General features: G+C 39.9%; 1 protein-coding gene across 3 annotated transcripts in view; it reads left to right on the forward strand.

The window, feature by feature from the left end:
• Positions 1-23347, forward strand: part of Hr78 (Hormone-receptor-like in 78) — a 290574-nt gene extending 267227 nt beyond the window's left edge. For all 3 annotated transcript variants that reach the window (XM_067140733.2, XM_068226174.1, XM_067140735.2), the window contains one exon: positions 22303-23347. In XM_067140733.2, the coding sequence (XP_066996834.2) occupies positions 22303-22373 (71 nt within the window). In that variant the 3' untranslated portion in view covers positions 22374-23347. The remainder of the gene's footprint in view (positions 1-22302) is intronic.
• The last annotated feature ends 471 nt before the right edge of the window (positions 23348-23818 follow it).

Raw genomic sequence — 23818 nt, forward strand, 5'->3', positions numbered from 1 at the left:
GGGCAGTTAGCAGGTGGTGCGCCGCACATCAGCCTTGGCCGGAAGGAGGACTCCGACTCGCCGTACACTGGTTGACCTCACTGGAGTAGAGCGGGCCCGTACTCCACCACAGCGGCAGTACGGTGCCGCACGGCTGCAGGGGCACTGAAACATTAAGATCTCGGCGGCAGAATTTTGTTGGACCATAATGATTTTAGGGTACAGTCTTTGTGGTGAGGCTGAGGGGCCAGCGGCGTGGAAGTTTTTATTTCATTTTAATTAGCCACTGGTGTGTTTGAGCAGGAGACGGGAGCTTGGTAATGGCCTAGGTGGACAGGACAGAAGTTTAACTGACAGGGGAGGTTGTACAATGAATATTTAAATACAAGGAACATGATTCAAAGGGCAGAAGGCCTCAAAATGAAACCAAAAATATAACCTTCAGATTTCTTTCAAACGGTAAAAAAAAAAAAAAAAAAAAAAAACACAGCTAAGTTAGCACGGAAATTACACAGGTTTCACCTGCGACAGGTGAACCCTAAAGATCCTCTCGGTGGCTGGATTGCTTAATAATAAAGTAACGGGTGTGAGGAAATCGAGAATAATACACGGCCCATGAAATCTGGGGGCAAGCTTGCCCGCGGGAACAAAATTCTTGACCATTACTTGGTCGCCTACCTTCAAATTGGTGGGTCTCCGTCCACGATCATATCTTTCCCTAACCTTTTCATGAGACACTTTAAGATTGGCCTTAGCCTTCTTCCAAAGATCTTTAATGTTCTCCGGATCTATTGTCTCAGGTAGAATATCACTAAGAGACCAAAGGTTACAAAGCGGCGTGTTGGGAACAAACTTGAACATCAAGGAAGCTGGAGTAAACTTATGAGATTCATGAACCGCCGAATTCAAAGCAAAAGCTAACTAATGCAGGGACATGTCCCACCTAGAATGATCTTCATGATGATATGCAATCAGCGCCGACCTCAGATTATGATTGACCCGTTCAGCCAGAGATGGTTGAGGATAGTAAGCAGAAGTTGTTACATGAGAGATAGCTAGATCGAAACAAAATTTACGAAAGAGATTGGATGTGAAAGCTTTCGCATTATCGGACACAATATATTGACACGGACCAAAAGAAGCAAAGATAGAATTTAAACAGGAAATGGTGGACTGAGCGGTAGTCAGCTTAGTCGGAAACAACCATGAGAATCTAGTGAAGCCATCTACACAAACAAGGATGAACTTGTTGGCATTCCCCTTTGACTGGGGGAAGGGTCCGACGTAGTCGATATACAGACGTTCCATTGGGGGCGATGCTTGATTTGAAGACAATAGGCCTACCTTGGTGGACATGGTGGGTTTACTAAGCAAGTAAGATTTACAAGCTTTAACTAGTTCACGAATTTCACCGTCCATACCTTTCCAAATAAACAACTCCCGGATCTTTTCACGGGTTTTGAAGATACCTAAATGCCCCCCTAATGGGATCTCATGATAGTACTTGAAGATCATGGGCACAAGAACGGCTGGAACCACCACCTTCATCTTCTTATCATGCCTCGACGGGCAACATAAAACACCATTCCTCAGCACGTAAGGGACAACATGTTCCCCAGAAGAAAGGGTTTCCATGATAGGGGCCAGGGTCGGATCTTCACTTTGATATTTCTCAAGATCCCTAAACAACATGGGAGCGTCAGTTAAAATGGCATTCACCTCAGGTCGTATTTACTCGGGAGGAGAAGAACTATCGACCAGTTCATGGGTCTCTTACATAATTGGAAAACATATGGCTGAGTCCATTTGCCACAACATTTTCAGTACCTCTGATATGCCTAATGTCAAATTGGAAGGCAGAAATTCGGATGGCCCACCAGGCTATACGACCAGTACGACGCAGCCTACCTAAGACCCAGCTTAAGGCTTGGTTATCAGTCTCCAAGTCAAACTTGACATGTTCCAGATAAAGGCGGAACTTTTCTAGCGCAAACAAGGCAGCCAAACCCTCAAGTTCATAGATGGAATACTTGGCTTCTTGAGCCGAAAGAGTCCTAGATGCATAGGCGATGGGTCGCCTCCCTAGTTCGGTCTCTTGAAGAAGGACCGCAGCCACTGCCGCCGACGACACGTTGGTTTGGACGATGAATTTCTTAGAGAAATTGGGCATGGCGAGGACAGGGGCATTAGAGAGAGCTAATTTGAGGTCTTCGAAAGCGGCTTGTTGAGAAGGTCCCCACTCAAATTTGACGCCTTTCCTACGTAGTAAGTTCAAGGGCGCCGCTCTATTGGCGAAATTTGGAATAAATTTCCTGAAGAAATTCACCATACCAATGAACCTAGCAATACCCTTGATGTCCTTGGGAGGCTTGAAGTCACGGATGGCCTGTGTTCTAGAGTGATCGACTGCAACACCATCGGGCGACACAATATGCCCTAGGAATGACATGGAAGGCTTAGCGAAGGCGACCTTGGACAACTTCACAGTTAACCCAGCCTTACGAAGGCGATTGAGAACTTCTCTCAGATGATCTAAGTGTTCTTCGAAGGTCTCCGAAAATACGACGACATCATCAAGATAGTGCTTCGAAGGTCTCCGAAAATACGACGACATCATCAAGATAGTGGTACAAGTACTCAAACTTGATGTCGGAGAAGACCCTGTCTAGCAGTCTAGTGAGTACAGCTGTTCCCGTGGGGAGCCCAAAAGGCACGCGGTTGTATTCGTACAAATTCCAACCCGTGGCAAAAGCTGTCAAATGTTTGGATTCCTCTGCTAGTGGTATCTGGTTATAAGCCTGATTGAGGTCTAATATGGTGAAGAACTTAGCTTTACGAAACCATGAAAAACAAGAATGAAGGTCGGGAAGGGGCACAGATTGTAACACCACCTTCCGATTGAGAGCCCTATAATCAATCATAGGCCGGAAGCCACCTTGCGGTTTCGGAACAAGGAAAATATGCTATGAATACGCCGACTTAGAGGGCCGAATAATACCATCCTTCAACATCTGATCAATGATCTCCTTCAGAGCCTTCATTTTAGGCGGAGATAGTCTATAAGGTGGAAACCTGACGGGGATGGAATCCGTAACCTCAATCTTGTATTCAGTAAGGTCAGTAACACCAAGAGTATCCGAGAAAACCTCTGGAAACGACTGACACAGCTTACGAAATACTATCAGCCTGTTCCTCAGGTAGATGTCTAAGATCTGACAACATCTCATCCTGGGTAGGCGAAATAGATGCACATGACACAGAACTACATTTCAATAAGGGAATTTTACAATTCGAAGCAAATTTGAACGTGCACGACTTGCTCTGAAGATCGAGCACTAGACCAGTATAGGACATGAAGTCTGCTCCCAATATAATGGGGCAAGACAAGTGCTTTGCCACCAATAGTTTAACCTTCCAAGTAAATTTAGAAATACGAATTTTGGCCTTTAAGGAACCTAAAATTTCTAATGGAGAAAAATTAGCCGAAACATATTGAACCGAAGACGAGCAATCAGGAAGTTTACAAATAGATTTTAATTTGGAATACCACTCAACCGAAATACAGTAGAAGTCCGCTATAGCGAGTATGACATATAACGAGAACTCCGTTATAGCGACGACTTTTTTCTGTCCCTTCAAAATTCCTATATTAACCTGTGTATCGTCCTTCGATTACAGCGAGAGCCCTATCACTGGAGCATCCGTTATTACGAGCGATTAAGCGCGGCGATGTTTTCCGTTACCGATATTTATGCACCCCGGCGATGATATTGCATGCGATCGATTACCTTCGGCATCGTTTCCTCGCTATGTGCACTAGCGATTTCTCTCGTCGACATTCAAAGGCGATGTCGGAGTCGATTAGTAATATCCGTCGACAGCTGTTCCGTAAATAAAAATTCGAAATGAAAGAGAACATATTTTCGTAATAAATGCGTAAATATGTCCGATAATGGTTAACTCGTTAAAAATTAAGGCTGACTAAACGACCGCTTAATTTTGAGGCTAAATACTGCAATTAAGAATCGGATACACCTCGAGATATGGCAGAGTGCTTAATTGATTTCATAGGTTAGTTTGTATTTTGTCGCGTCTAGTTAAATTGCGGAAAGGCTATTATGAAAATTTATAGCGGGAAAGGTATAATTTCTCTACCGGCTCTTGAAGTGTGTTTTCATCATACGTATAGTACGGTTAAGATAGGATACGTGACGCTGTTTGAATAAGAAAACTGAAACGTTTGCAACAAAATGCCTTCGGTACAGGATAGTTTTCTCACTTTGTGCATTTGCGAGCTCTCTCGTTGACATTCAAGGGCGATATTGGAGTTGATTAGTAATACCCATCGACTGCTGTTCTCTAAAGAAAACTGGAAATGAAAGTGGATAACATGTTTTCGTAATAAATGCGTAAATAACGTGGCTGATAGCAGTTGTTAACTCGCAAAAATAAAGATTGAATAAACGATATCTTAATTTTAATGTTATATACGGAAATTGCGCAAGAATGTCATACACCTCAAGATATGGCAGAGTACATCACTGATTTCAGAGGATATTTCATATCTTCTTGCGTCTGGTTACGGCTATTTACATGTAAATTTTTCGCGAGGAGGTTATTTCTCTACATGCGTTTCAAATATGTTTTCATGATAGGCTACATATACGGTTAGGTTAGGTGACGCTGTTTGAAGAAGAAAGCTGAGGTGTTTGCCACAGAAATCTCTGGAGTGATGCCGTATTTCTCCGAATCCAAGACTTTTTTTTTCCCTCAGAATCTCATGCGAAAACTCAAGAGTTGTTGCATTCGCGGCCTAACAGTAAGATAATGGATACAACTGGCAACTACCCTGGTAACCACGCTGCTTCTTCTCACACGCGCACATAACTCATTGACGACCGCTTCTTTACTACACATCGCTACCGGTTGTACAGTGCCTGTGTGTTTCTCAAATCTGCAGAATGGCATAAAAACATGCGACCCTTCGAATTCTTAGAAAAGCCATGGCTACTCAGTGGCAGAGTCATAACGCGTCTATTGTACTTGACGCTTAGTAAAATTAAGGTTTAAAGACAGCAGGAATATTTTCGTGATGGATAGTCGTATTGTAAAGATACGTGGAAAAGGTATTGCCGGCAAATTTTTAACGGGTTCTAGTCGATATTATAATGCCAGTTTTAAGTTAATGTTTATTAAACACTCGGAAATGTAGAATAATTGTGCAGCCGCAAGAAAATACGGCTTAGGCCTAACTAAAGCCAATATTTGGCGTTAGCGTGAAGGCAAAGAGCTAAAAATAATGCGTACTGTACAAAAAATGCATTCAGTGGTCCACAACAAGGACGCTTTAAAGAAGTCGGTGATGAAATTGTGAGGTATGTGCACAAAAACGCAAGGGCGGTTGGCCATACCGTGGCGCAATAAACTCGTTCGTTGACTTTCAACGTTCGCGATTAGGCCTATACACCGCTAGCCGTTGAATTTGGCCGCGCCCGACAAGCGAGACGTGCGTGTAGCGGTAGCCGGTTATATCTGACGCTGCGTAAAAGTAACAGTTTTATAGACAGCAAGAATAATTTCCTGATGAATCGTTGTAATGTAGAGACGTATGGAATAGTTATTGCCGGAAAATTTTCAACGAGTTCTCTTCGGTATTATGATGCCAATGTTAAGTTAATGGCCCTTAAACCCGCGGAAATAAAGAATAATTATGCAGCCGCAAAAAAGAATGAAATACGGCGTGACGAAAGTCAATGTTCGGCGTCTAAAAATAGTCTAAAAATGCGTAGGCCTGTACGATTTTACAAACTTCCTTTTGAGCCTGATTTAAATTTTTTGAAGGAAAAAGTGAGGTTCATCTTGGATTCGGAGAAATACGGAACTATATTTTTTTCAGAATGAAATTAAACATACACTTTCACGTAGTATCGGGTTAAGAAAAATAACAAACAAGTAAGCCGTAGTGTGGATATCATCTGCGGAAAATCAAGTTTTGAACAAACTGATTGCCGTTTCATGCCAATTTTAAAGTGCATGAAGGGTTTTCCGTCTTTTATACACAAATCGGATATAACGACAATCCGTTATAGTGAGTAAATTTTTCGCTGTTATGAATTCTCGCTATAACGGACTTCTACTGTAATGGAACAAACACTGCCAGAATCTAATAGAGCTGTTACCGGTTCATTATTTAATTCAATTTTGAGAAAAGGAACAGGTGCGGGGGCATCCGCCGCAATCCTAAGACATTCATTGGGACCTTCAAAAAATAAATTTGAAGACTGAGTTTTCCCTGAAATTTCGACATGTTTACTTGGGGCTAAGCCTCGGGAAGATGGGTTAGCCAACTCAGCCAAAGCCACTAGTCACTTATTATTATTGGCCTTGGTGGAAGTTGCACCAGAAGTTGAGCAGGAGGGGGTGCTGCTAGCATTAGGGCAGTTCTTGGCAATATGTGAAAACGCGCCGCATTTAAAGCAGCCTTTGGATGAACCTGCTCCATTATTTGTCCTACTAGATTTGATCAATGGACATTTATTGTGAAGATGGTCAGGCGACCCGCAAGCGTACGGTAACATTTACGGGGTGTGATGGGTCGGCGAGGTGGAGGCCGAAAACTACTAGAGGATGGAGGGGGTTCTTTCGCGACACGCAAGGTATCGGCGTATCTAACTCCTTTGGCTGAGACAGCCATAGCCTCTAACTCAGCGAAAGTTTGCGGACGCGACGCAAAACACAAGTATGATCTGTAAGGTGGTGAAATTCCTTCCACAATAGCCTGTACAATTTGATCTTCAGGGAAATATAGAGCAAATACCCTAGTGTAAAACTTAATGTCTTGGATGAAGTCTGCCAAATTTTCATCCAACCATTGTACTCGGTAGTAGTACTTTTGAATGAGCGATGACCTAGCTCGAGCGGGGATAAAATTTGCCAACAGATGGGCATGGAAGTCTTCTATGGATGACTATTCAGCAATTGCCCTAACTATCTTGTCGGAGAGAACCCCAATTGCATAGGGATAAATGATCTGCAAAATTTGACACGGAGAAAGAGAAAAAACAAGGGCATGATCCTGAAACTCAACTAAAAACCTTAAGAATGAAATTACGTCACTGGTAGAGTTAACAGAAAACTTAGAAATACCTCTGAGCAACATTGCTAAAGGATGGGGCAAACTGCTGAAACCCGGGGACGTAGTAGGAAGGGGCCTAAGTGGAGGAGAGGCAGATTCAGAAGGAGCATTATTTAACACGAAGGGTGGAATGGACGTGCAACGATCGGACACAGTTTCTAATGGGGCAGATGTTCGTTGGGTAGCCTCCGCAGTACTACCTCCTTCCTCCTTAGAGGGATCCTCCCCACTTACGATATTAACTACCATAGGCTGGTCGGTTTTTGGAATAGCAGATCCAGATAATAACTGGCTAACTTTACTAGACATTTTAGACAGGTTTTCAGCAACAGCACTAGCTTCTTTACCCTGAAGGTCATTTAACTTCAAGGACAATAGATCACATACCCTATTATAAAAGTGGTACAATCTGGCCTGTACTCTTTTGAGTTGATTAGGAGATGGATCACTTACTTCAAAAAAACTAACTACAGATGCTAGCTCAGTAGCGTTATCAGTGATAGTGGAGAGAGCGTCATCGATCTCTTTTTCTCCCAAAGTCGGGGTGGTAATAGGCAAATCAAGGGAATCTTTTAACTTATTGGTGTCTATCGCAACCGTGCCTCCAGATTGAACATTCCTAATCGTTAATTCATAGATCAATTCCTCCTTGCGCAAATAGCCGGGATGGAGGACGTCGCGAGAGCCGACATGGTGACAGAAAACTATTAGAAAAATAAATAAAAAACTCCAGCAACTGAGAAAATTGTTAGAGTTCGAAACGAAAACAATGTTTAGCCATCAAAAGGGGCTAAATTGAGACCCATTCAACCACGCTCTGCTACCACTTGTTACGGAGTTATCCGTGGTAGTTAGAGGTGAAAGAAGGTGCGGGCGGAAATAGGTCTCAACTTACTAAATTAAAGTTAATTTTAAAACTTTAACAAAGGTTAAATTTTTCTTTTCAAAATCAACAGATAACAACAACAGAGTAACAGGTACCAAGGAGCAGGAAAACAAGTTAAGAAATTACAATTGTTACAAGATTTGGGCTTCGAGCCCCAAGATAAATTTCTGAGCTCTCAGCTCACCACCACAATAGCTAAAGGGCAGAAAACCCCTAAGTACGAGGAGCACTTGCTCCTAATTACAATGTTAAGAGGAAAAGAGCAGACCCGCTCTCAATTTTACAAGCCTATCAAGGGCTACAGCAAACTTCATTCCTAACTGCCCTTAAGGCACACATACAGTGAAACAGGGGTATCTTGTACCCAACCTACAGGGCCTTCACATGAAGAAAACAAACTCTGGGTTAATTAAATGGCCCAAAAAACCAAATTGACTGGAGGCGTAGCTTGCACTCCTACATGAAACTTCTTAAAACCTAGGTGGCACTCGGCCAGTTATACAGGGGCTAATCCCGTACTAGGGAGGTGACTAGTTGGCAAATAAGTTTAAGACTTTAAGAAGGAAGAAAAAAACGGTTACGAAAACATAGTCACCTCAAATTCAAAATGAAGGGGAGTTCGAGAGGGAGAAGCACTCTCTATCCCCGCTTTACAGATTTGTAATTTATAGATAGACAGAAAAGAATTTACATTTTAAAAGGGTAGTTTACATACTAAAGATTTCAAACCCTCCCCGAGAGTTAAACTGCTGAGCTAGCAAGAAATTAAGATGTTAACAGGCCATTACCTTGTAGGTGAACTGCTGCTTGGAGAAAGAGGCGCTTCCTGCCCCCTGCTATATATGTTCACACACTGCGAAAGATGTTACTGAAGTGGCCCGGAGACAAGAAAATCAGCAGTTTTTATACCCTCGTGGAAAATTTGAGACCTTTCAAGAATGAATAGGCACACTCCTTCAACTTTATTGGTAGACTAAGAATTACACATGGAAACCTGAGGAAGAAAGCTATGATTGGAGGAAAATTAATTACAGAAATTACTGATTGGTTAAATTCAAAACTGGCGGAAAGAGAAGGGTTATACTGCCAACCCAAAAAATGAAGGAAAGAAATTTAACAAAGAACAAACTTATGAATACCAAATTTCTTCGAAAAACAGTTCCTTCACTTCACACTAGGGTGCATAATTATAGTTCTTAAGTAGTGCCATCTAGAAGAGAATGTCCACACTTCCTGCTACAGAGCAAACAAATACAAATCGAAATAGACATAGTTCAGAACACTTCAAAATTTACAGTAGAGACATCTTCCGAGAAACTTTTGATTTAATACAGATTGTTAAAGTTCAGGCTTCCTCCTGTAGAGGGATTTCAACTGGCGCAATATTTGAATTTGCGGCGTGGAGGTGTACCGCCCTGTACAGTATCCAGTAGCTTACTGTTAGGCCGCGAATGCAACAACCCTTGAGTTTTCGCATGAGATTCTGGGGGGGAAAAAAAGTCTTGGAGTCGGAGAAATACGGTATCAGTCCAGAGATTTCTGTGGCAAACACCTGAGCTATCGTCTTCAAACAGCGTCACCTAACCTAACCGTATATGTAGCTTATCATCAAAACATATTTGAAACTCATGTAGAGAAATATCCTCTGAAATCAGTGATGTACTCTGCCATATCTTGAGGTGTATGACATTCTTACGTAATTTCCATATATACCGGTAACATTAAAATTAAGATATCGTTTATTCAGTCTTTAATTTTACGAGTTAACAACTGCTATCGGCCACGTCATTTACGCATTTATTACGAAAACGTGTTATCCTCTTTTTCATTTCGAATTTTCTTTAGAGAACAGCAGTCGATGGGTATTACTAATCAACTCCAACATCGCCTTTGAATGTCAACGAGAGAGCTCGCAAATGCACAAATTGAGAAAACTATACCGTACCGGTACCGAAGATAATCGATCGCATTTTGTTGCAAACGTTTCAGTTTTCTTATTCAAACAGCGTTACGTATCCTAACTTAACCGTACTAAACGTATGATGAAAACACACTTCAAGCGCCGGTAGAGAAATTATACCTTTCTCGCTATAAATTTTCATAATAGCCTTTCCGTATTTTAACCAGACGCGACAAAATACAAACTAACGTATGAAATTAATTAAGCACTCTGCCATATCTCAAGGTGTATCCGATTCTTAATTGCAGTATTTAGCCTCAAAATTAAGCGGTCGTTTAGTCAGCCTTAATTTTTAACGAGTTAACAACCGTTATCGGAAACGTTATTTACGCATTTATTACGAAAATATGTTCTCTTTCATTTCGAATTTTCTTTACGAAACAGCTGTCGACGGATATTACTAATCGACTCCGACATCGCGTTCGAATGTCGACGAGAGAAATCGCTAGTGCACATAGCGAGGAAACGATGCCGAAGGTAATCGATCGCATGCAATATCATCGCTGGGGTGCATAAATATCGGTAACGGAAAACATCGGGCGCGCTTAATCGCTCGTAATAACGGATGCGCCAGTGATAGGGTTCTCTAGTAACCGAAGGACGATACACAGTTTAATATAGGAATTTTGAAGGGACAGAAAAAGTCGTCGCTATAACGGAGTTCTCGTTATATGCCGTACTCGCTATAGCGGACTTCTTCTGTATTAAAATCAGAGAACCGTTAGTACAGAACATACAGAAAGCAAGACTGAGATGGTTCGGACATGTAAAAAGAATGGGAAAAGAACGGGTAGCAAGAAGGGAATTGGAAAGAGAAGTTAAGGGAAAGATACCAGTTGGAAGACCGAGAAGAAGGTGGACAGATTTGGAAAGACATTAGAGAAGCTGGATTGGATGTGGCAGAAGTAATGGAGCAGGAAAAGTGGAAGGACAGAAAGGTGTGAAGGAGGCTGGTTCACCTCACCCGGGCGACTGGAGTGGGACATTGATGATGATGATGATGATGATGATGATGATGATGATGTATAAGAGGATCTATAATTACGATGTTTCACGTGGTATAGTAAGAGGCATGAAAATATCGTAACTGCGATAAACGCGACGCAGCCCTTCAAGGCTGCTTTTGTTATTGTAAATTAATAGTCTATGTGGATATTACAGCAATAAACTGAATTTTCAGCTTAATATGGGTGATATAAAAAAATACGTAATCTTTTATTTAAATTTGGAAAAAGTCCGTTTTCATACTTTTTCATTCTTTAAAAACTTTATGGCTTGAAACTTCATATGATGTCAGCCATAGGCTGATATACTGTAAAGCCCACTTATGCAATATTGATCTTTGCTTTCATCTGTTGCAGAGCACGTTGCAGTGATCATTCCTTGGGATGGGTGAAGGGGGGCACCAATACGAAGTCATGCGCTGTTTCTTATCTTTAGGCCAATATTTTTATTGTTGCTTTTTAAATTACAATAATTACAGGTTGTAATTTAATTTAAAAATGAACGTCCATTCTGTGTTGTACAGGATAACAATGAAGGAAGAAACTGTTGAAACTTGTGCACTATGTTATCCTTTACTTCAAACCTATTAACAAAACCCAAAGTATTTGTGGCACATTTATTTGTAATGTCATTTTTTTCTTGAAATATAATTGAGACTATTTCAGTCCAGTTATTTAACTGAACAGTGTAATATTGATTAGGTCATGTACTTAAATTTGTTGTTGTTGTTGTTGTTGTTGTTGTTGTTGTTGTTGTTGTTTTTGGGTCATCAGTCCATATAATGATTTGATACAGCTTCCATGCCACCCTATCCTATGCTAACCTTTTCTGTGTAACAACATCCTACATTTACTTGAATCTGTTGTTATATTCATACCTTGGTCTGCCCTTGCCATTCTTACTGCCTACACTTCCCTCAGAAACCAACTGAACAAGTCCTGAGTGTCTTAAGATGTGTCCTATCATTCTATCTCTTCTTGTAAAATTTCACCAAATTGTTCTCCTCTCAGCAGTTCTTTTCAGTGTCTCTTCATTTATAGTTCAGTGTACCCATCTCACCTTCAGCATCCTTTTGTAACACTACATTTCAAAAACTTCTATTGTCTTTATATCTGAGCTAGATATCATCCATGTTTCACTTCCATACAATACCACAATCCAGACAACAGTCTTCAAAACATCTTTCTAATACCTATATCAGTGTTTGGGGTGAGCGAATTTCTTTTCTTAGAAAGAGGTCTTCCTTGCTTTTGCTAGTCTGCATTTTATGTCCTTATGTCTTTACTGCATTACTAAAGTAACAATATCAATTTACTTCCTTTAGGACTTCATTTCCTAATCTAATATTTCCTGCAACACCTGACTTCGTTTGACTGCATTCCACTACTTTTGTTCTGGATTTATTCATTTTCACCTTGTACTCCTCCAAAACTGTGTCCATACCATTCAGCAGTTTCATTGGTAAATCTCAAGAGTTTTGATTTCCTCTCCTTGGATTGTGATCCCCTTTCCAAATTCCTCTTTGATTTCCTTTACTGCCTGTTCAGAATTAACATTGAAAAGAAGAGGGTACAAACTACAGCCTTGCCTCACTGCTATTTTTATTGTAGACTAGGGATACCGAAATCCCGGACACTAAGTCACTGCGGCGACATTGTTTCTGCTACTGGTGCCTAAGTTTTGCCCCCACACGAAAAAAGCCCCTTTTTTTTTTAATATCTAACAATCCACAACAAAAGCCTCGTGACATATGATGCAATGTCACTGAACAGGCTTAAAACCACTCCATGATCATCTTGAAAATAAATGACTGAGATCAAAGAGAACTTTTCTCTGCACAGGACCATCGATCTATATTCATGAACAAGAGATTTAGAAGAAACTTAAGTAGATAGTCGACATGCATAATGCAATTGGCCCTTATCTGTTACAGCAGCAGAGCTCTTGGTGGAAAAATTGAGAACTAATTACTTCATAGTCACATGTAGTCAAAAGTACAATGAATCTATGGTACTGTGTTATAGTTTAGTGTTTCTAGGCCTATCCTTTGTTATTAAGGTTCTAATAAATGCAGATGAGAAAAAGTAATACAGAGGTCAACACTAAGTAATGAAACTCTATTATTTATAGGTATCAGGTTGGTGGGATTCTTCTTGGCTTGCCGGGCTGAGTGGCTGACTTGGCAGGTTCGATCCTTGCTCAGTGCGGTGGTATTTGAAGGTACTCAAATACGTCAGCCTCATATCGGTAGATTTACTGGCATGTAAAAGAACTCCTACAGGACTTAATTCCAGCATTTCGGCATCTCTGGAAACCGTAAAAGTAGTTAGTGGGATGTAAAGCATATAACACTACTACTACTACTACTACTACTACTACTACTACTACTACTTGCTGGCTCTTAAACTTTTGGGCTGGCTCCTCAGTTCAGAGAAAATTTCTGCACCTCTGTTGTAGACAATTCTTCTTTCTCGGTATCTGATCCCAAACGCCTTCAGTATCTCAAACAGCTTGGTCCAATCAACATTATCAAATGACTTTTCTTTATCTACAAATGCCTTGTACATGGGCTTGTCCTTCTTAAATCGATCCTCTACGATCAGATGTTAAGTCTGGATTGCTTCTCATATGCCTATACATGGTGTCTCAGACCTATTGGGTCAAATAAAACAGGTGATAGTTGGTCCACAATCGATTGTATTGAAATAGGGAACCGATGGTCGGAAATGCATATTTATTGTGTTATGAACATATACAGCGTACTCCACATAACAACATTATAGCTCGCAGTATTTGTTCAAAGTGACAACCGCCAGAATCGATGCATGTATTGCAACGGTGCAAGCTGTTTTTGCCGCACTCTCGCAAAGATCGCGGGTGTCTGTTGTACACTGGAACAGGCAGCGGGTGATAAACAGCGTACACCCCTGACCACCAAATAGACATACTGTACGCAGCTTAGCTCATAGCACGTGTGTCATGTGATGACTGCACGCATCGCACCGGCGCATTATCCTGTGCCGCACGCACTGTGCCCTAGTGTCAGTTGCCCATTGCATCAGACAGCTTGTGATGTGTCCATGGTGAGGTGTGTTGCTGTGTACAGTGCATCACGCATAGTCAAAGATGGAACATTACTCATTACGAGAGCTGGCAAACATGCGTTTAATGATTATAAGCTATAAATTTCATTTTTTTTCCGTATTGAATTGCAATTATAAGAATAAATTGACAAGAGGGTCCACCTTTTCAATACAATACAAATTTATTCTTTTAATGCATTTAATATACGGTGCAGCAGGATGAAGTGTCTGTAAAGCGGCATAAATGTACAGAGAACGCTTTCCTAACAGGTGTCATCCTAACTGGAAGAAGTTTATGTCCGTGGATACCAACTTACGAGAGACGGGGTTGTTCACGCAACAAAGAGCCGGCAAAGATTCCCGCCGAAGATATGTCCGAACACCAGACATTGAGGAGATGGTGTTGAGTCATGTGGCCGATCTCTTAGCAATAAGCACCTGTCAACTTGCCCATGAAATGCACATTTCGAAGGATACAATATGGAGAGTACTGTCAGGACAGGTATTACATCCCTATTATGAAGAACGTGTACAAGCACTGGGACCAACGGATTTCCCCGCGTTCACTCTGGATTATCCACCGCAGTGCTGTAGTGCTGAACTTTGTACAGTTTGTATTATTAACCATCATCCGTGATGTTGTTTTCAACAGCCGCAACAGCCATGTCTGGAGTGAGGACAATCCCCATGCCACCCACATCAGTGGCCACCAGCAACGATACTCTGTCAGCGTATGGGCGGGCGTTGTCCAAGATCACCTAATAGGACCTTGTTTGCTGCCTACCCGTTTGACTGGTCCACGTTACCTAGTGTTCCTGCGAGATATACTACCACAGTTCCTGGAAAGTGTACCCCTTGTTGTCGGAAAGTGTACCCCTTGTTGTCCGCGAAAGGATGCGGTTTCAACATGATGGTGCACCAGCCCACTTCGATGTTAATGTCCATGAGCACCTGAACAACACGTACCCTCATCGTTGGATTGGAAGGGGAGGTCCTGTCCCATGGCCAGCGCGACCGCCGTATCTAACACCTCTGGACTCTTCCTCTGGGGTCACGTTAAGTCATTGGTGTATGAAACCCCTGTAGAAACGGATTGCTTGCTAGTGCACAAGCTGCCCCTCTTCTGGTACAACAGACACCAGGGATCTTAGAAAGAGTGCGGCAGAACTTCATGCGCCATTGCCATGCATGCATTGAGACTGGCGGTAGTGACTTTGAACAATTACTATGAGCTACGTTGTTGTTATGTGGTGTACGCTGTGTATACCTGTAAGAAAATAAATATGCATTTCCGACCATTGGTTCGCTATCAAAATATAATCGGTTGTGGACCCACTATCACCTATTTCAATTTGACCCAAAAGGTTTGAGATACCCTGTATTTCTTCTGAAGCCAAAGTGATCTTCTCTCAACTCAGCTTCAACTTGTCTTTCCGTTCTTCTCTAAATAATACACGTTAAAATTTTGCAAGCTTGAAATATTAAACTAATGGTGCAGTATTTTCACACTTGTCAGTACCTGCTTTCTTGGAATAGGTATAACAACATTCTAAAGTCAGATGTCACTTCTCCTGTATCATACGTTGACACACCAACATCCTTGCACCTCACCACACTTGTTTCTCGTAAGGCGGTCATTAATTCTAAGAATATGTCATCAGGTCTAGGTTCCTTGTTCCTATTTAAGTCTCTCAAAGCTCTGTCGGATTCTGACCTCAAAATTGGGTCTCCATTTCATCAGCATCAACAGCCCTGTCTTGTTCTAGAACGTTACCATCAAATTCTTTCCCTTGATACAGTTGTTGGATAAGGTCCTGCCATCTTTCCCTAGAAGTGGTCTTCCATCTGAGCTCTTTAATATTCATACACATAGTTTCCCTTTCTTCAAAGGTTTCCTTCATGTTCCTGTATGCAGTATCTACCTTTACTACAACATTCAACATCCTTGCACTTCTCTTTCAGCCATTCTTCCTTAGCTGTGTTGCACTTTCTATCATTGTTATTATTTAATCGCCTGTATTCTTTTGTGCCATCCTAATTTGTTTGCATTCTTGTATTTCTGTCATTTGTAAATCAGGTCTAATATCTCCCGAGTTTTCCACTATTTCCTACTTGATTTTAGCTTTCTTTCAGCACCCCTACTGGTCTCATTCATGACTGTCCATTCTTCATCTATTGTGTTTTCTTCAACCTTTTCACTTAGGCCTTGTGCAACATTTTCTTTAAAACAATTCCTCACATTCTTTTCTTTCAACTTGTCTAGATCACATCTTCTTGCGTCCCTTCCTTTCTTCAGTTTCTTCATCTTCATCATGACTAACAAGTTGTGGTCAAAGCCCACATCTGCTCCTGGGAAGGTCTTGCCAACAAACACTTGGTTTCTGAATCTCTGCCTAGTCATAATGAAGTCTATGTTACCTTCCAGTGTCTCCACGTCTCATACAGTCATCATTTATGGTGTTTGAATCAAGTATTAGCAAGAACTAAATTATGATGGTGCAGAATTCAACCAGCTGACTTCCTTTTTCATTCCTTTGTCCCATTCCAAATCCTCCTACTACATTAAGTTCTCTTCCTTAGCCTACCACTACATTTCAGTCTGCCATCACTATTAGATTCTAGTCTCTTTTTCATATTGTATTATAATCTTCTATCTCTTCATACATTATTTTGATTTCTTCATCATCTGCTGAACTACTAGTAGCCATATATACCTACAGTATTTGTGGTGGGCATTGGCTTGTTGTCTATCTTGACAGCAATAATTCGTTCACTGTGCTGGTCATAGTAGCTCACCTGCAGCCCTATTTTATTATTAGTTATTAAACAAACTCTTTCTTTCATTTCCCCTGTTCAATTCTGTGTTGATAATTTTGTAGTCGCCTGACCAAAAATCCTTCTCTACCTCTACTTCACTAATTCCAACTAGTAACATTAGAGTGTCCATTTCCCTGCTCAGATATTCTAACCTACCACAGTCGTTCAAACTTCTAACATTCCATGATCCAACTCGCAGAATGTCAGTATTAATCTTCCTGATGATTTCCCACTCTTGTGTAGTCCCTACCCAGAGATCCGAATGGGGGACTAATTTACCTCCAGGACATTTTACTCGGGAGTAATTTACAGCTGTAGTTTCCCGTTGCTTTTAGCCGTGTAACAGTACCAACACAGCTAAGCTATGTTCAATATTGTTGCAAGGCCGTGTCAGTCAGTCATTCAGACTGCAACTTTTGAAGGGGTTCTACCGCCTTTTCAGTGAACCATTCATGAGTCTGGTGTCTTTACAGACATCAATCCAATATTGTTGCACCTACGGCTCGATTATCAGCTTCATTGGAACGCACAAGCTTCCCCTGCGTGGCAAGGTCCCATAGTTCACAGGAGTGGGTCAATATATATAGGCCTAATATTTTAAAATATTAGTCCATTTATATAGGCCTAATATTTTAATCTCATTACCCCTTTCATATAGGTGTAATAAAGTAGCAAAACAGGTTATAGCTAATAAATGCTATTTCTTTGAATAATTATTGCTATAAAGTGCAATTTTTAATATCATTTTTGCTATAAGTAGAGAAAATAATTTTATGATTACACACCTCTAGGTGTGTGTACTACATGACCACTCTCAACAAAGAAAATAAACACCATTCTTTCCTGCTCTTTAAACCCTTTTGACTGGTGGATTCTCATTGAAGAAGATCTGGACCGACTGATCATTTGTTTCTGGATCATACTGGTAAATCCATGTTTCCTCACTGGTTATAATCTGAGAAGTACAGAAAGCAGTGCCATTATTGAAGCACTAGGAACATTTTCTGGCACTGTTTCACCCGATGTGTGTCTGTGCTCCTTTGAGGTTTCTGAGGCACCCAGCGCAGGGGTATTTTCCTGATGTAACTCTCCATGATCCAATCCCAAGTGATGTCTCATTGTCATGCTATGTAACTCGAGGGTCTTCTTGGATGATTTATTTACTTAATAGCAGTGTTTTCTGTGGTCAGTGTTGTTGATGACCTCCCACTTTTCTCTTCATCAGTTTTCAAAATATCTTGTGAATAGGGCTGAGAGGCTCAGACAGTTCAGGCACTGGCCCTCTGACCCCAACTTGGCATGTTCGATCCTGGCTCAGTCCGGTGATAATTGAAGGTGCTCAAATATATCAGCCTCATGTCAGTAGATTTATTGGTATGTAAAAGAACTCCTGTGGGACTATATTCTGGAGCCTCTGCATCTCCAAAAACTGTGAAACATAAAAAGATATTATTATTATTATTATTATTATTATTATTATTATTATTATTATTATTATTATCATTATTATTATTGTTATTGTTATTATTATTATTATTATTATTATTATTATTATTATTATTATTATTATTATTATAATATGCCTTTGCTAGCGGGACCTAGTGTTTACAGTGCACTATGTCTTCTGGTATGGGCTAGAGCAATCTTGTTACTTTCATTGATCTGTCTCAGCTTTATCCTTGGCTTTGACAAAATGAAAGTGACTTAGGTATGAGTGATGCTAGTAATGCCATTCCTTCTGCAGCCAGTCCCTGCTATGAATGGTGTGAAAATATTGCTCATAGGGTCGGTTGGTGCATGCATTTCAGTGGGCTTGGCAGACTGATATGTAATAGCAACTTCTGGCTCGGTGAGGAAAGCAACGGGAAACTACCTCGCTCCTCATTTCCCTAGTACGCCTCTTCAGTGATGCCTAGGCCATCTATGACAGCTAATGGCGGAGCTGTTGAGGATCCAGCCAGCCTTCGGGCTGAGGACTAAACATACATACATTATTATTATTATTATTATTATTATTATTATTATTATTATTATTATTATTATTGTCTGGTGAATATGTTGTTTTTGGTAAGAACATAGTACACAATCTTTAGCAACTTTTGTATAGGTGAAAAAAGATATACAAATCCTCTCATTGTCTTTGTAAAATGTGATGACCATTTTTCACATTAATTCTGGCCTCTGATAGTGGTTGTGATTATTGTTTTAAAATGAAGTGCGACTAAGCAACCATCCTTGGCAGAGTGAGTACATCAGTAAACTTGACTCAATGGTAATCCCTCTTCTGACTGTATGGACAAAGTTGACTATGCAGTTTAGGTCACGTGGCTGTGAGCTAAATTTGGGAGATGGTGGGTTCAAACCCCACCATCGAAAACTCTGAAGATGGTTTTCTGTATTTTCCAATTTTCACACCAGGCAAATGTTGGAGCTATACCTAAATTGAGGTCCTGTCACTTCCTTCCCAACCCTAACCCTTTCCCATCCTTACTTCGCTGAAAACCTTCCATGTGGTAGTCCGACAGTGAACCACAAGGTCTTTTGACTGAAAATTATTCCAAGACATACTTCACATTTGATGATTCACTGAACCTGGAGTCGTAAGCATTATCTACTGTAAAAGGAAAGGCCTCATTATTGGCGTAAAAATGTTATTTAGAGAAATTCAGTCGCAACTGTCTGATCTCTCTTGCAGCAAGGGTGGTCTCCTGTTAGTCTTTTCTTTGACCACTTGCCGGGCTGAGTGGCTTAGATGAAAGATCGCTGGCCTTCTGATTCCAATTTAACGGGATTGATTCCATCTCATTCCAGTAGTATTTGAACGTGCTCAGATATGTCAGCCTTGAGGCAGTACATTTACTGGCTAGTAGGAGAACTGTAGGAAAAAATGACAGCCCCTCAAAATTGCCAAAAACCATCGAAGTAACCAACTCATACGAAATGTGTGCAATAGTTATAAAATCTGGTGGTAGTATGTCAGAGGGTAAGGGTTAAGAAAGTGCAGAGTGTCTGGTTTGAACTAAGAAAGCAAAAGTATCAGTTCAAGTAATTTCCAGTCTTCGTATATTTAAAAAAAGAGACATTCTTTTGTCTTTTAATATTGAATTTTCAGTTAACAAATGTATAAATATACCGCGTGGTACAGCTGCCCGTATTTACTCAGTTTTATGCAACCCACAGATTATAGCCTACCCTAAAAACATTGACCTTGACTACTCACAACGATGTGTGGTCTTACTACGCTTTCTGTAATTCATTTACTCGTGTCGACAAAATCAGCATTAACAATAAAATACAGAAAGATTTTAAAGAATCTTGAAAATTCTGTATCGCAGAAACTTCATGTACTGAGAATATGATGGCTGAATGACTAGAAGTAGTGTTGTTATAACGCTGGCGATGACAGCTCATGGTAGCCAAGCGTGCTTGAAGTTAGATGAGGAATTCGGTGCTTGTTAGTCGGAGGTTTGAATCCGACGTAGGACGATTTTTTTATTTTGTTGTTAAATGTTTGTGTGAATAGCGTTCTTGAAGACTAATCTAAATCATGATCAGTTCTCATGTTGCAGGTACTCTGTTATGTTTGTTTTCATGTAGCTCTTAAAAGAGCTATTTGCGGTAAAATATGCTGTTACCAACAAAAGTGCAGTGGGCTTGTGCATGGCCATTCGATTAATGAAGAAAATGTTCAAAATGACCACCTCCTTTGTTAATGCATATCTGAGCACGGTAGAGATGAGTCATTCTTGCTTGCTGCAACATATGTGGTGGAACCTGCCTGCACTTTGCTGTAAATATTACTATGTGCTCCTTCATGTGCCCTACATATGAAGTCCAGTCGTTCTTCAAGTCGAACATGCGCAGTTGCTTGGTTGAATGGGTGTGTCATAATGCTAACAATAAATGCAGTGAGCTTCATTCATTGTAGCTGTTTGCCATTTGAAAGTCGCATGTTGTTATTCCTTTCTGATGTATACTTTCTTTTTAAAGGTGAAAAGTGACTTTTAAGGCTTAAGGAAGTTAAACCTTCATTAAGAATGTCTTTGAGAGTACAAAATTAAAAATTAAAAACTCGTAGCTAGATTCAAACGCTGAATCCATCGTAAAAATTACATGCTGGCTGCGTTTAGTACCATGTAGCCATTCCAGGCGACGAACAGTAGGTCTCGTATCTCAATCTGGTATCGCCTCGAAACTGATCTTGTATGTTACAAGTTCTGAACTCGAATGTGCAGATAGGTTTACCTTGCTGCAAACACCACAGTATGCTAAAGAATCATTTTTCTCTTAAGCCCAGATAGATGCAACAATTCACTACGCATTGACTATGTACCTATTACTTGGTTAAGTGAGTCCAGCATAATGTTTCAGGTGGTATTTCAATGAATTTGTTCATTGTCAGTGCTTACGTGGCGATAATTAGTTTTTCAGTTTATTATAACTTCCTTAGAAGAATATCAGAGTCTTCAGAAAAATCAAGTCTTCGTAAAGGATGCTTCGAAGAGTACGATATGAAAATTTTAAAAAAGGCGTGACTCTATAAAGTTTTCAACCGTCACTGCTCTATGTAGCTTGTCCACGTCCCTGTAACATGCCTAATTCCGCGCAGCTACTTCCTGCGTGAACATCCAGCTCTTACAACTCTGTATTTACAAGTTGAGCGCGAGTTCTCGTTTCGTAAAGTTACTGGTGCCTTACAGCTTTATGATCCAGTTTTATGACTTTGTAGAACACTGTAACAGTAGTAAGTAAGTACTGTAAGTAAGCTACCACATTGCTGTACAACTTTTGCGTGCCATAGATTATAAAATACTGTGAAAAACACATTTCAATCAATTTTGATCTGATGAGACTATTCAAAATTGCGGTGAATTGACATGTCTGTGATTGGTCCTTACTGCGACTACGTATTTTCAAGGTTTTCTGTGATACTGTGACCACCATTTTCTGTCAAAAGAAAATGGCCTCTTGAACCAATCAGGTGCGCAATTCTCTACCGACACCTAAAGGTGTGACTGTGGTTTGTACAATACAGTGAAATTTTGTAAAATTGACTGGAGTATTGGACTCCGCTCTACAGGAAATGGTACAGTGTTTTTTGAGATGGGCCTCACTTGCTGCCTCTTGTACCGTTTTTGCATTGTGCAGGGAAGTCTATATCAGGCTAAATGCACATAAAATTGCTGTAAGATTTTGCACAATATAGGACTAAGGGACATTTAATTCCTAGCTGGTTATTATTATTATTATTATTATTATTATTATTATTATTATTATTATTATTATTATTATTATTATTAAAAATGTAAAAATTATTATGGTATTTAAACTCCAAGATATATGAAAAGTTTTAGTAGAAGGGGATTGAGAAAAGTTGATGTGCCATAATGATAGTTCATTACTTTCTTGTAAGTAATTTGAATAATTTGCATTGCAGGTAGTGAAATGAATCCAGATGATGATGATAGAAGACTATTCAAAATGGAAGAGAGTGAAGAGGAAGTCTAATTATTTATTTTTAGAATTATTTGACTGTTATTAATGCGACATTGTGACAAATATCAAATTTCAGGTGCGAGTGTAAACTACTTCTATAACCTGGAATTTGAATGCCCAATTCTGTGTTTATCAATAGCAGAACTGTGATTGAACATTGAAATTCCCATTTCTGGGGGATTTTTCCATGGGAGAATTATGACTGAACATTTTGTTAAAGCAGGACATGAAAAGAGCCAAAAATATTTTCAGTATTGGTAGAACTATATTTCAATACATTGCAGCAGAAGTTCAAAGCAGGATTTTGGGGTAAAAAATAAATTGCTTCTGTATTTCATGATGGAATTTAATTTGGAGATCCAGTATTTATATATTTTACAGCAGAACTCTGTGATTGAAAATTTATTTTATTAGTACTATAATGAAAATTGTCAGAATAATTTCATTGTTTGTAAATTTAATGGCAAAAGCCTTCTTTTTTTTTTTAATGATATTAGAATAAGATTCCTTAAAAGGCCAAAATATTTCAGTATTTCCAGAAGGATTTTGCAAGTATGAAGGTGTTCAGAAAGGCCAAAATGTTTCAGTATTTCTGTGTTTCACGGGAGAACTCTATTTGAATGTTTCACTATTCTGAGAGAAAAAAGAGCAGAAAAAAATACTTCAGTATTTCTATTTTATAAGACTTTTTAAAAGGAGTGTGTGTGTTAGGGTGTTTAAACCATGAAAGTGGAGAGTGGCCTAAATAAGTGCTTCTCAGCCAGTGTGCCATAGCATACTAGTGTGCCTTAAAGGCTTCTCAGGGGTATTGCAACATTGTCACATTACGTACATACAGAGAAATGGAATTCTTGTACATAATAGTCTTTATAGATTCAGACACAAGTATAATTTATAGCACAGTTGTTGCATGTCTAATTTTCCTAATGTTCAGTATATCCTGATAAATATATTTCATTGTGTAAAATAAAATTTTTAAATAATTATTTAGTATTTGTAGATTTTTGTACAAGCTTGTAGGGCAAAATTCCTTCGCATTAAATTTCTATTCATGTGTACACCTTATCCTTTGTCTAGGATATCTCCCATGTTCTATTAAAATACTTTTAAAGGAATCTCTTACAGAGTATTGATTCCTTCTGTTTATCATAACTGTGTCAATTTGTGCCTAGAGAAGAGAATTGCAGATCTGGAATCCTTGCATTTTGAACCCAGGTATTTTGTCTTCAAAGCTGAGAGTGTGTGTGCACTCGGTTGTAGCTTTTACAGCTCTGGGAGGAAGTAAGCTACATATATTTTATCTCTGAGGCTAGAAATGGGTAAGTTACTTGAGACATGCTCAAAATAATTCTAAAATTGATTGTGGTCCAGATTTGAACCACTCAGCCTTATCCTTCAACTCCATTACTGGTGTATAATTTTTTGTGATCAGTAGCGAAGTATATAACATCTCGCCT

This window comes from Anabrus simplex, chromosome 2, assembly GCF_040414725.1.
Source record: "Anabrus simplex isolate iqAnaSimp1 chromosome 2, ASM4041472v1, whole genome shotgun sequence".
Classification (NCBI taxonomy): domain Eukaryota; kingdom Metazoa; phylum Arthropoda; class Insecta; order Orthoptera; family Tettigoniidae; genus Anabrus; species Anabrus simplex.